The sequence below is a fragment of the Erythrolamprus reginae genome, chromosome 2 (genome assembly GCF_031021105.1).
Source record: "Erythrolamprus reginae isolate rEryReg1 chromosome 2, rEryReg1.hap1, whole genome shotgun sequence".
NCBI lineage: Eukaryota > Metazoa > Chordata > Lepidosauria > Squamata > Dipsadidae > Erythrolamprus > Erythrolamprus reginae.
In genome coordinates this window covers 332,842,070-332,856,577 of record NC_091951.1, presented here as the reverse complement: position 1 = coordinate 332,856,577, position 14,508 = coordinate 332,842,070, and the positions used below count along the sequence as shown (strand labels likewise).

The 14,508-nt window shown below is 39.3% G+C and overlaps 1 protein-coding gene across 7 annotated transcripts in view; it reads left to right on the top strand.

Moving 5' to 3' along the window:
- Positions 1-14,508, top strand: part of SPEF2 (sperm flagellar 2) — a 169,819-nt gene that overhangs the window by 83,627 nt on the left and 71,684 nt on the right. For 6 of the 7 annotated variants that reach the window (XM_070743453.1, XM_070743449.1, XM_070743451.1 and 3 more), the window contains exons 21-25: positions 288-424; positions 3,151-3,278; positions 3,372-3,510; positions 9,163-9,300; positions 12,139-12,302. In XM_070743453.1, the coding sequence (XP_070599554.1) occupies positions 288-424; positions 3,151-3,278; positions 3,372-3,510; positions 9,163-9,300; positions 12,139-12,302 (706 nt within the window). The remainder of the gene's footprint in view (positions 1-287; positions 425-3,150; positions 3,279-3,371; positions 3,511-9,162; positions 9,301-12,138; positions 12,303-14,508) is intronic. The other variant, XM_070743450.1, reaches the window with a different exon arrangement.

Genomic DNA, 14,508 nt, shown 5'->3' with positions numbered 1-14,508 from the left:
CAGCATCTTTTCATGTACAGATACAAATATAAGCACATATTTAGATAAAAAATATGCATATGACACTATGGCCAAATCATAATGTCCCCAAATGTGGGTCCAAAAAAGCACATTTATAATGTTGATAGCAGTTGGTGGCACTGTCACAAATTGATTACCACGAGAGCAAGATATCAATATTTCTGTGGCATAATACAATCTAAAGATACTGTTGTCTACTGTTCTTAGGTCGTTCCCTCTCATCTTCTCCCTGGGAAAAATGTGTTTTGCTTTTCTTTGTATTTAAGGAACTCCACGAGGAAAAGGGCAGACAAAATCTATGTCATCTTCCCCTGAAGATATGTTGCCTACTGCTACTATTGAACCACCTGCAATCAAACCTGGATCAAGTGAATGGGTTTACTGTGATGAACCAATACCCCAAGTAAGCTGCCTACAAACAACAGTTCATGATGACTCTTTTCCTTTCCTTTCCTTTCCTTTCTTCCCTTCTCTTTCCTTTCCTTTCTTTTCCTTGCCTTTCATTCATTCCCTTTACAAAGTTCATTGATCAGCAATCTGTTTTGTGGTCCACATCCTCAAGATCAGATAGCATGCCTAAGAATTCCATGTACTTACAGCAGACCTAGAAGACAAGGGAATCAGGTTGGAGAAATTAGATTTATGTTATAACAACAATAACAACAACAGTTTGAAGGGACCTTGAAGGTCTTGTAGTCCAACCTCCCTCTTTAGCGGCAGCCCCTGAAATATTAGAGCACTTCTATCATGTCCCCCCTAATCCTTCTTTTCATTAAACTAGACATACCCAGTTCCTGCAACCGTTCTTCATATATTTTAGCCTCCAGTCCCCTAATCATTTCTGTTTTTATTTTATTTTATTTATTTATTTATTTTGTCCAATACACAATGAGGGTTTTAGTGGGTATATATCTATATACACATAATAAAATACATGATGAAGTTTATAGAGGAGATATTCATAGTAAAATATATCTAAGAAATAATAGAGAAGAAGATAAAGTAATAGAACATATCAATGAAAGAATAGAAGAAGAGATATATGAATAGAAGAAAGGTATAGGAGATATAGGAGAGCAATAGGACAGGGGACAGAAGGCACTCTAGTGCACTTGTATTCGCCCCTTACTGACCTCTTAGGATTCTGGATAGGTCAACCGTAGATAAACTAAGGGTAAAGTGTTGGGGGTTTGGGGATGACACTATGGAGTCCGGTAATGAGTTCCACGCTTCGACAACTCGGTTACTGAAGTCATATTTTTTACAGTCAAGTTTGGAGCGGTTAATATTAAATTTAAATCTGTTGTGTGCTCTTGTGTTGTTGTGGTTGAAGCTGAAGTAGTCGCCGACAGGCAGGACATTGCAGCATATGATCTTGTGGGCAATACTTAGATCTTGTTTAAGGCGTCTTATTTCTAAACTTTCTAGGCCCAGGATTGAAAGTCTAGTCTCATAGGGTATTCTATTTCGAGTGGAGGAGTGAAGGGCTCTTCTGGTGAAGTATCTTTGGACATTTTCGAGGGTGTTAATGTCTGAGGTGCGATATGGGTTCCAAACAGATGAGCTGTATTCGAGGATGGGTCTGGCAAAAGTTTTGTAAACTCTGGTAAGTAGTGTGAGATTGCCAGAGCAGAAGCTACGTAGGATTAGGTTTACAACTCTTGAAGCCTTCTTGGCTATATTGTTGCACTCTTTCTAGAGACTCAACATCCTTTTTACATCATGGTGACCAAAACTGAATGCAGTATTCCAAGTGTGGCTTTACCAAGCCCTTATAAAGTGGCATTAATACTTCATGTGATCTTGATTCTATCCCTCTGTTAATGCAGCGTAGAACTGTGTTGGCTTTTTTGGTTTGCTGCTACACACTGCTGGCTCATACTTAAATGGTTGTCCACTAGGATTCCAAGATCCCTCTCACTCATATTCCTAGCAAATCTAGGATTCCATTCACTCAATAGTTCCAGACCTGCCAGAAGAGCCAGGTCTTCACAGCTTTATGTAAGGCTGATAAAGTGGGAAGAGTGCGAATCTCCGGTAAGATGGGAAGAGTGCGAATCTCTGGAGGCAATTGGTTCCATAGAGTCAGAATGGAGATTTTGCAATATCTTTCCCCCAGGAGTGGGAAGGGAATGGGGATATTGCAGTATCCTTCCCCTGCCACGCCCACCAAGCCACACCACACCTACCAAGCCACTCCCACAGAACTGGTAGTTTTAAAAAATGGATTTTACCACTGTTTCAACTCCCAGAATTGTCCAGCCAGCATAACTAAATAAGCAAAACTGGCTGGAGAATTCCGAGTCTTGAGGTCCACAAATCGTAAAGTTGTCAAGTTTGGGGACCCCTGATTTGAGAATGAGTAAGAAGTAACTTTCTTATCAGAAACCTTTGTATACAGGCCAAGAGGACCTTGGCTGATTCATGACCAGAGGCTACGTATGATGTACTCTCTTTCCCTTGAAATTTAAGAATAGAACAGAATAGAATAGAATTTTTATTGGCCAAGTGTGATTGGACACACAAGGAATTTGTCTTGGTGCATATGCTCTCAGCGTACATAAAATAAAAAATACATTTGTCAAGAATCATGTGGTACAACACTTAATGATTGTCATAGTGGTCAAATAAGCAATGAAGAAGCAATATTAATAAAAATCTTAGGATATAAGCAACAAGTTACAGTCATACAGTCAACATGGGAGGAAATGGGTGAAAGGAATGATGAGAAAAACTAGTAGAATAGAAGTGCAGATTTAGTAGAAAGTCTGATAGTGTTGAGGGAATTATTTGTTTAGTAGAGTGATGGCGTTTGGAAAAAAACTGTTCTTGTGTCTAGTTGTCTTGGTGTGCAGTGCTCTGTAGCGATGTTTTGAGGGTACAGTTTGAAACAATTTGTGTCCAGGATGTGAGGGGTCAGTAAATATTTTCCCCGCCCTCTTTTTGACTCGTGCAGTATACAGGTCCTCAATGGAAGGCAGGTTGGCAGCAATTGTTTTTTCTGATTATCCTCTGAAGTCTGTGTCGGTCCTGTTGGGTTGCAGCACCAAACCAGATAGCCATTGTATAAATAAATACATGTGAATCCTGTACTTTTACAATTTACAATTTAAATTTACAATTTAACAGGACATAGCAGAATTCCTAGTTCCTTATTGGGAAACAATAGAGAAAACATACATCAATAACATCAAAGCAACCCTTCGATACCTTAGAGATGAGCAACATGTTATCATTCATTACTTGTCAGACATCAGGTGAGTGTTGGGAGTGTTGGACTCCACTTCCTCATGTCTCTTTTTCTGCTGTCTACCAAACCCTTGGATGTTCTTTCATTTCACTGTCCACAGAAACCATTTCAAGGACTTTTTGAGGCGTCCAGACCACAAACAGGAATTTGTGACTCAGTGGCAAGTCGATCATAATTCAGTGGCTGATGACTTATGGGATGATGATGAAACAAAAGAAGAACTCCATCAAAGAGTTACTGTAAGAATTAACTAAAAGTAGGGGATGATTTACTAATTCATAGCAACTTGGTTTGTTTCTTATTAAGGTAAATGGGACATTATAGGAAGATGCATTTCAAGGCTACAATTCTAAACAGTTTTCACTGAAATAAACTAGGGTCAGAAAATACATTATTTTTACCAATTCTTATTCCATGAAAGACAATCAGTTTATCTTTCTTTTTTCAAACATAGAAGATTGACAGCAGAAAAAGACCTCATGGTCCATCTAATCTGCCCTTATACTATTTCTTGTATTTTATCTTAGGATGGATGGATGTTTATCCCAGGCATGTTTAAATTCAGTTACTGTGGATTTGCCAACCATGTCTGCTGGAAGTTTGTTCCAAGCATCTACTAATCTTTCAGTAAAATAGTATTTTCTCACATTGCTTCTGATCTTTCCCCCAACTAACCTCAGATTGTGCCCCCCTTGTTCTTGTGTTCACTTTCCTATTAAAAACTCTTCCCTCCTGAACCTTGTTTAACCCTTTAACACATTTAAATGTTTCTTTTTAAAAAAAATAAATTTTATTGATTTAAAATATATATATACACATTTATAAAATGAAACAAAAAACGAATAGACAAAAAATAAAATGAAACAAAACTAAACAAAACACATTCAGACAAAAATAATAATAATTAAAATCATAATATTAATTAATTACTTATTTAAGTACAATAAACAATATTAACTATAACAATAAACAAACAATGTAATATATATCATTTAAATTCTCTTATATTTAAATGTTTCAATCATGTCCCCCTTTCCCTTCTGTCCCTTCAAAGACATTTTTGTAAAAGAAAAAAATTGGGGAAGAATTTAGAAGTAGAATATGAAGCTTCTTTAAGTGATAAGGTTGTATGGGAATGGATGTGAACGTACAGGAAGTCCTTGATTCAAGATCACTACTGAGCCACCAGTTTTTGTGCTAAGCGAGACATTTGTTAAGTGAGTTTTGCCCCATTTGTTTACCTTTCTTGCCACAGTTGTTAAATGAGCCACTGCAGTTGTTAGTATTTATTTATTGTATTTATTTCTTAATTTGATTTTTATACCGCCCTTCTCCTGGGACTCAGGGCGGCTCACTCCATGTAGAAATCTAAATAAATATTAAAATCCCCTTAATTAAAATTAACAACACATTCATCCATCATCCATCACACATTCATTCATTCATTGGGTGTGGCAAGGTGTAAAAAATTCCATGGCCCGAGGCCTTCCAGCAGAGGTGGGTCTTTAAAAGTTTACAGAAAGCAGGGAGAGTGGGGGCAGTATGGATTTCCGAGGGGAGCTCATTCCATAGGGCTGGGGCCGCCACAGAGAAGGCTGTTTCCTTAGGCCCCGCCAGACAGCATTGTCTGGGTGACGGGACCTGGAGAAGGCCAACTGTCTGGGACCTGACCGGCCACTGGAATGTATGAGGCAGAAGATAGTCCCCTAAGGAATCTGGTCCCATGCCATGTAGGGCTTTATAGGTCATATCCTATTGCCCAGGTTCACCTGGTGCACCAGTTGCAGCCCTATCTGGACCGGGAGTCACTGCTCACAGTCACTCATGCCCTCAGCACCTCAAGGTTCGACTACTGTAATGCTTTCTACGTGGGGCTACCTTTGAAGAGTATTCGGAAACTTCAGATCATGCAGAATGCAGCTGCGAGAGCAATCATGGGCTTTCCCAGATATGCCCATGTCACACCAACACTCCACAGTCTGCATTGGTTGCCGATCAGTTTCCGGTCACAATTCAAAGTGTTGGTTATGACCTATAAAGCCCTTCATGGCATCGGACCAGAATATCTCCGGGACCGCCTTCTGCCGCACGAATCCCAGCGACCGGTTAGGTCCCACAGAGTTGGCCTTCTCCGGGTCCCGTCTACGAAACAATGTCGTCTGGCGGGACCCTGGGGAAGAGCCTTCTCTGTGGTGGCCCCAACCCTCTGGAATCAACTCCCCCCGGAAATTAGAACTGCCCCCACCCTCCTTGCCTTTCGCAAACTCCTTAAAACCCACAGCTTTCTGACTTTATCTACTGACCCCTACCACAAAGGAGACTGAATAAATATACTGCTCAAAAAAATAAAGGGAACACTTAAACACAATATAACTCCAAATAAATAAAAATTCTGTGAAATCAAACTGTCCACTTAAGAAACAACACTGATTGACAATCAATTTCATTTTGTTGTCAGCACATTCAACTTTGTTGTACAGAACAAAGTATTCAATGAGAATATTTCATTCATTCAGATCTAGGATGAGTGTTCCCTTTATTTTTTTGAGCAGTGGATATTCCTCATGAATCCCAGTGACCAGCTCAGTCCCACAATGTTGGCCTTCTCCAGGTTCTGTCAACTAGACAGTGACGTTTGGCAGGACCTGGAGAAGAGCCTTCTCTGTGGGGGCCCCAGCCCTCTGGAATCATCTCCCCCTGGAAATTCATACTGCCCCCATCCTCCTCGCCTTTTGTCAGGCTTGGACCGATTAGATCTTAGCCCCTGCCCAACAAATGATTGTATGATTGTTGTACGAATGGGTGTGATTGATTTTTAATACAATTAGGGATTTTAGATAGATATGTCATTTTAAATTTAATTGGATTAATTTACTGTTTTTATGTGTTGTAAGCCGGCCCGAGTATTCGGAAAGGGGCGGCATAGAAACCCAATTAAAAAGAAACAAACAATCAAACAAACAAATATTTTGGTGATGAGATTAGTTCAATGAATTATATGGTTCAATTAATATAGGATTATTTGTTTGCCACCAACATACTCTTAAATCTGCCAGTGAGCTGTACCAGGTTCTCAGTTCATGGTATCTACCAAGAATTTAAAGATGAAAGGATTAAAAACTGGCTTTATCTCTAAAAACACACAGCAAATGTGGCTACTGACCACAACACCTGCTTAGGTTACTGGGAATGACAAGTTTATGGTCTCACCTATCCAAGCAGCTTGGTGAGTCAGATAAAAGAGGGAAATTATTGAAGGCAATAATTTTCCACATTGCGGTGGAAAGTGGGAGGTTTTTTAAAAAAAAAATAAGAGTCTCTTTTTTAAATCCATCATAAACTACTGAGATGAAAGCAGTGAAGTCATATGCTTTCCTATTTAATTGAAAAAAACTAAATAGTAAAAATATGCACTCAAATACTGCATGAAAATGTGTAAATGGACTAGCAATATAATAGTTTCAGTTCACTCTGTAAAGTGAAGTATGTTTTGATATAATAGAATAAATTAACATAATGTCAATTTATGGAAATTTTTGCTTCAGTGTTACCTTTTTTCATGATTTCAATATTAAATTGTACTAAATATAACTAATTAAAGAAAATCTATTCAAGCATTTTTTCTAGATCAGAAAACATCCATAGTCCTGGGACAATGTTGTTCTTGTTATTTTGCCTAATAACTAGAAAGGTTGCATACTAATCCAACTGTGATTCCCTCCAATTTGATCTATTTTACTTCTTTAAAAAGAAAAGAAATGTTTTAAATTGAAGCATTACCATATTAGGTCCCACAGAGTCGACCTTCTCCGGGTCCCGTCAACTAAACAATGTCGGTTGGCGGGCCCCAGGGGAAGAGCCTTCTCTGTGGCGGCCCCGACTCTCTGGAACCAGCTCCCCCCAGAGATTAGAACTGCCCCTACCCTCCTTGCCTTTCGTAAACTCCTGTGTCGTCAGGCATGGGGGAATTGAAATATCTCCCCCGGGCCTATATAATTTATGTATGGTATGTTTGTAGGTATGTCTGCTTAAAAATGGGGTTTTCTTAACTATTTTAAATTTTAAGTTGTAAATTATTAGATTTGTTATGAATTGTTTTATTATGTTGTGAGCCGCCCCGAGTCTACGGAAAGGGGCGGCATACAAATCAAATCAAATCAAATCAAATCAAATCAATAAATAAATCAATCAATCAATAAATAAATTTAAATTTAAATTTAAATTTAAATTTAAATTTAAATTAATTAAAATTAAATTAAATTAAATAAATAAATAAATAAATAAATAAATACAATGAGAACTAAAATCATTGGTCACCAACAAAGTACATATCATAGTGTACAGCCATGGACTGTGTAAGTTAAAAATAGGTTTTTTCCAGGTGTTCTGCATTTTCATTTCCGCAATCCGAAATCAAGATGTTTCTTCTCCTTATGTGATCTATGCCCCAAGGTCTTTGCCATAAAACTGGTTTAAAAAACCAATAACAACTTTATATAATCTGATTTCTCACCCATTAGAAATGGGTTTGATGATGAAAACTTCCCTAGAAAGAATGCAATTCACATTCACAATTTAAACTTTGTACCTGATGAATGTTTCATGCTTCTGTAAAGGATATCACAACCCTCTGATAATACTGGCAGCTTTTGTCTCCTACCAGAGACCCCCCCTAACAGCCAAAAAAAGGCCCATCTAATCCTTTATTTTTTCAGACAGCAACAATTCTGGCAAGGAGAGACTGCAGATAGTGCAGACTCCATGAATAAAGTACAGTGATACCTCATCTTACAAACGCCTTGTCATACAAACTTTTCGAGATAACAAACCCGGGGTTTAAGATTTTTTTGCCTCTTCTTACAAACTACTTTCACCTTACAAACCCACCTCTGCCACTGGAATGCCACACCTCTGGACTTCCGTTGCCAGCGTTTTTGCGCTGCTGGGATTCCCCTGAGGCTCCCCTCCATGGGAAACCCCACCTCTGGACGTGTTTTTGTGATGCTGCAGGGGAATCCCAGCATCGCAAAAAGGGGCGCTTCACTGGCAACGGAAGTCCGGAGGTGGGGTTTCCCAGCGAGGGGAGCCTCAGTGAAATTGCAGCATTGCAAAAACACAGAGGTCCAAAGGTGGGGTTTCAAGGACCCCACCTCCGGACCTCCGTTGCCTGCAAAGCGCTCGTTTTTGCGATGCTGGGATTCCCCTGCAGCATCGCAAAAACACAGAAGTCCAGAGGTGGGGTTTCCTATGGAGGGGAACCTCAGGGGAATCCCAGCAGCACAAAAACAGGCGCTTCAGCTGGCAAAAGGTGAATTTTGGGCTTGCACGCATTAATCGTTTTTCCATTGATTCCTATGGGAAACATTGTTTCATCTTACAAACTTTTCACCTTAAGAACCTCGTCCCGGAACCAATTAAGTTTGTAAGACAAGGTATCACTGTATTTTGAGAAGGTACCTTCTCCATGAAGAAAATCTGTTTTGAGATTTCGTAACAATAAGGTTTTGTATCAGTTGAATTAAAACCATGAAAATCTACTGGTTTCTATATGGTTTTGTACATACAAGGCAGGGATGAACTGTATTTTAGGCTTTATGAACTACATTTGATCACTAAATTGTGTGAACATAAAAAGCAAATTTTATTAATAGATTAAATATAGCTTGTGTCTACAAATCTGCATTCGTTTAAGTCACCTTTAAAATTGCATTTTGATTATAACTTTGAAGTAATCCTTAATCCCAGTATATGTAAAACTGGGAACTAAGACACCTGATATATCTGCAGTGGAATTGTACTTAGCTAGTTTATTGGGGTGGGCAGGGGGGACCGGGATGAAACATTTTTGATATTTCAGAACATTATTTGCTAAAATATGCCTATATTTTTAGGATTTAAGAGATCGCTTGTGGGATATCTGTGAAAACAGAAGAGATGAAGCTGAGCAAGAACGTTATGATATCATGAACGATGGCTGGTTGCCAGATCGAATTGGGCTTCTGATTAACCACATTTTTTCACTTATGCAGGTCTGAAATACAGTAGAAGGAACTTTGCATTTTCATGTGTTATGAACGTTTGGCTGAAACTAGAAATAACTAGTTTATTAGAAAAATAGCTAATGTAATTAATAATTCTCTGCTCTTCAAATGTATAGGTTTCTACATTTTGTGCTACTTGTTGCTTGGAGTGTTAGTAAATATCAGTTCTATAATCCAGTTGCAGAGGGACCCTCTGGCTACAGAACTAGAAGATGAATGTTCAAAACTGCAATACAGTGATCCCTCGCTTTTCACGGGTTCAAACTTCGCGAAACGGCTATACCACAGTTTTTCAAAAAATATTAATTAAAAAATACTCCACAGGTTTTTTTTCTATACCACGGTTTTCCCCACCCAATGACGTCATACATCATCACCAAGAGCCACTTCTCTCTCTCTTTCTCTCTCTTTCCTGTCATTCTCAGCTTCAATCATTTTCTCATTTCTCTTTTTTTCTCCCCTTTTTTCTATCATTTCTCTCTCTCTCTCTACCTTCCACTCTCCCCTCCTCTTTCTCACTCTCTCTCTCACTCTCTCCTTTCTATCATGCTCTGTCTGTTGCTCTCTCTCTGTGAGAATGCCTGCCCCGCCTCTCCTGCAGCCCCCTCGCTGACAGCTGGGACGAAAGCGCTCTCAGCTAAGAGACTGCGAGAGGGGCGGGGTGGGCATTCTCAAAGCGCTCAGAGCGGCTAGCGGCCGAATGAGGAGGACGAGAAGCCGTAGCCGCCAGCGCTGCTGCAGGAGGACCCGTGTCCCAAGAAAGCCAGTGAGAGTGGCAGATTGGGCAGGCGGGGGGCAGCGGCGAGGGGGCCGGAGGCCCTGGGGGGGGGGGGCGGGGGGGCTGACATTCAAAACAATCTTTGCCGGCCTTCCCACTTTCGTCGCTCCCCGCCCCCAACTTTAAGCCCGGCTCCTTGCGCGGCCTTGGAAAAGTGCGCGGGGGTAGTTTTTGGCTGTCCATAGCCAAAAATGGTGTTTTTACTTCCGCATCTCTACTTCGCGGAAATTCGACTTTCGCGGGCAGTCTGGGAACGCAACCCCCGTGAAAATCAAGGGATCACTGTACAACATGGATGTCATATTCACATTGTATAGCACAATCCATTGGGTAACAATTCACATTTCTCACTGCAATCTTTATTGGGCCTTCGAAAAACCACACAAAGCCCCGACACTTGTAAACTTTTAGGTTGTTGACAGAATCTTAGCTTTGTGTAACTGGAGCAGTTTTGCCTGCCCAAACAAGAATCCACAGTGCAAGTCTGGCCATTGGCAATAGCTCCAAATGAATAACTAGTTTGGTGGTGAACTATGATAAGACACCAACACATACATACCTCAGCACAAGCACACCACCACCATCACCAGTCTACTCTTAAACGCCTGTCCATCTTTCAAAATGTATGAATCCTTAAAGGTGAATGTCTTCTCTTTGGGCCACTGGGCAGATACAATGAAGTGGAGAAACATAACATCATAATTGCAAAAAACCACATAGACTATTAAATGTAATCCACTACCTATTCACAACAAATATATGTCCAGCTGAAGTCATCCAAAGAGGATAATGAGATTCAAGCACTCTGGTTCTTCATGGGCCTGACTCATACAAACATTAACAGGAATCCTTCTTTGACACTGAGCTCAAGGTTGGCATCGTTATTTGTAGGCCCATAATGGACCCTGAATGAGGCATATGGGAGGAATATTATGCAACAAATTACCAAAAAAAAAGGCCACCATGGGTAGCACTAGGATAGATAATATCATCTTTATTCTGTATCATGTTCAATCCTAAAACCCCTGGATTGGAAGAAGCTAGAGGAGATCTGGTACAGACTTAAGAACTTTAAGCTGAAACGTTTGACCTGATCATTGTCCTACTCAACTGGATTGTTATATTGCTGTGGTTTTTCTCTCTTTCTGTCTCTGTTTCCCCCTTTTGAGACTGTGGCTTTGTGAATTTTCCCATGAATACAGGGCAATGTTTTTACTTTTCAGTTGTATATTTAGCGGCTTTTAGTCTAATAATAAATCAAAAGAAATGACAGGTGCACAAAGATTCTCTGAACCTGGCAAATTGTACTTGACATTATTTTTCTTCTTGGGTTTAAGCCTAATTGTGGAATGAAACTAAAGTGTTAATTGAAGAATCATTGAGTGAAATTTATCATTTAGGCACAATTAAACAAAACTACAAATAGTCTTTTGTCTATAATTTCTTCAGAATAGAGCAAAAATATAGACAAACAAAACTATTATGACTTGTTCAACATACCCGGGTTTAGTGTTATATTCACTATATTTTCAGCAATGCTAATCTCAAATAATTAATTAATAATCATAGTTGCTATTTACAATATAGAGTATATAGTACATATTTGTTAAAGCATTTGTTCAAACCTTCATGGTTAATGTTGGAGTAAAACATATTTTAAGGTAAAGAGAGAGAAAAGACACATACAGATTATGTATAGAATCTTAGGACTACTCTCTTAATTGTGATTTTAAAAATATGTTCAGCTTGTGTCTAGTCTGTTGGCTTAGCTATAGTATCATAAATCTCCAATGGGAGTAATAGTGGATGCTTAATTAACATATATTTAAAACTCATAGTGCTTTAACATTATTAATACATAGGTCAATCGTACCAAAGATTGAGCACTAGCTCCTTTGTTTCAAAACATTGGAACCCAAATTGTAAAGGTGAGAAGGGATTATTTTAAGAATAGTTTTCTAACAACAGTATCGATGTTGTAAAATTATCTTGAATTTTCAGAGGGATAAGAGGATTAATTTTTTTTGCTTTCTTTGGACATCATAAAGAATGAAATGGACCGTTTCCAAGATACCAAAAGACTTCTGCATGATTATTATAGAGCAATGGAAGGCAAGATTCCAACAGACACCAGCTCCGACTTTTCCAGAATACCTTTGATAGATCTGATGGAAAGAAGGCTATCTATTACGGAAGAGGGCAAGGCGAAAATGTATGAAAAAAAATGGGGGAATTGCAGAACTGCAGCAATTACTAAACAGATATATTTAGTGTTGGGAGTATGTGTCAATAGAAGAAAGAATACTTGTACAGTGTTCCCTCGATTTTCGCGGGTTCGAACTTCGCGGAAAGTCTATACCACGGTTTTTCAAAAATATTAATTAAAAAATACTTTGCGGGGGTTTTCCTTATACCACGGTTTTTCCCACCCGATGATGTCATATGTCATCGCCAAACTTTCGTCTGCCTTTAATAAATATTTTTTTTAAATAAACTTTAATAAATAAACATGGTGGGTAATAATCTGAATGGTTGCTAAGGGGATGGAAAATTGCAATTTAGGGGTTTAAAGTGTTAAGGGATGGCTTGTGATACTGTTCATAGCCAAAAATAGTGTATTTACTTCTGCATCTCTACTTCGCGGAAATTCAAGTTTCACGGGTGGTCTCGGAACGCATCCCCCGCGAAAAGCAAGGGAACACTGTATTGCCGTTATATATTCATAATTGGCATGAAAGCTTTAAAAAGGTGTATATGTTTATTGTTTTGTCAAGTATGTAATAATATTTATAATACTAGTAAATACTAGTAAAAGAGAAACATTAGGACAGGGGACGGAAGGCACTCTGGTACATTTATGCACGCCCATTAGTCACCTCTTAGGAATCGGGAGATTCCTAAGTGTTGGATACAAAACATCTGTATGTGAGGCCCTAGAAAACCAGGGCCAATCCAATAACACAAAAATAGCTAAATGAAAATGGAGTAGTCTGAAACTCAAACCAGCCTCCTTGAAGAGTGGCCAAAGGGAATATCCAATAATTGTTAGTAATTTTCAGTGAGACAGAGAAAACGGTGAAATATGCGATTGGAGATACAGTGGTACTTCTACCTAAGAACGCCTCTACTTATGAAGTTTTCTAGATAAGAACCGGGTGTTCAAGAATTTTTTGCCTCTTCTCAAGAACCATTTTCCACTTACAAACCAAAGCCTGTAACCGGAAAAGGCAGGGAGTAACTGGAAACTAACCGGAAAAGGCAGGGAGAAGCCTTGGTGGGGCCTCTCTAGGAATCTCCTGGGAGGAAACGGCTGGAAAAGGCAGGGAGAAGCCTCTGTACGGCCTCTCTAGGAATCTACTGGGAGGAAACAGAGGCTCCACCCTCCCTGTGGTTTCCCCAATCGCACGCATTATTTGCTTTTACATTGATTCCTATGGGAAAAAATTATTCTTACAAACTTTTCTACTTAAGAACCTGGTCACAGAATGAATTAAGTTTGTAAGTAGAGGCACCACTGTATATTAATAAGTATTGACTATTTAATAGTAATAGCACTTAAATGTATATATCACTTCACAGTGCTTTATAGCCCTCTATGGGCGATTTACAATGTCAGCCTATTGCCCCCAACAATCTGAGTCCTCATTTTACCAACCTTGAAAGGATGGAAGGCTGCATCAGCCTTGAGCAGTCAGAATCGAACTCCTGGCAGTTGGCAGAATTAGCAATACTGCCTTCTAACCACTGCACCACCATGTTTGTGTTTAATCTGGGCAAGTGGTTGGCAAGTCTAAATTCAAGGCGCGAGAAATGTGATGGGGCAGGATTGAGCTGTAGTCCTTAATTCTAGCTCCTGTTGGGAACATGAAAGGAACCCCCAACTGGATAAGGGCAACAGTGATGTTACCAGCTAATCATTTCAACCTGGAAGCACCTCAGTGCTTCTGACATGAATGCCAAAAAAAAAGAAAAAAAGCCATTAACATTAACTTATTAACTAACTTTCCATTAAATTAGATTAAAGCAAAATGATATGAAATAAAATTTAGTTTGCTTCTGACTCCACCCAATTCATTTTGGAGTGCAGCCACTCCATGGCTAAAGCAAAAACACTCAATGGGGCAGAAATCAAATAATAATAATAATTTAATAATAATAATTTATTGGATTTGTATGCCGCCCCTCTCCGCAGACTCGGGGCGGCTAACAACAATAATAAACACAACATGTACAATCCAATAATAAAAACAACCAAAAACCACTATTATAAAACCAAACATACTTACAAACATACCATGCATAACTTGTAATGGCCTAGGGGGAAGAGCTATCTCAACTCCCCCATGCCTGGTGGTATAAAAGAGTCTTGAGTAGTTTACGAAAGACAGGGAGGGGGGGGCAGTTCTAATCTCCGGGGG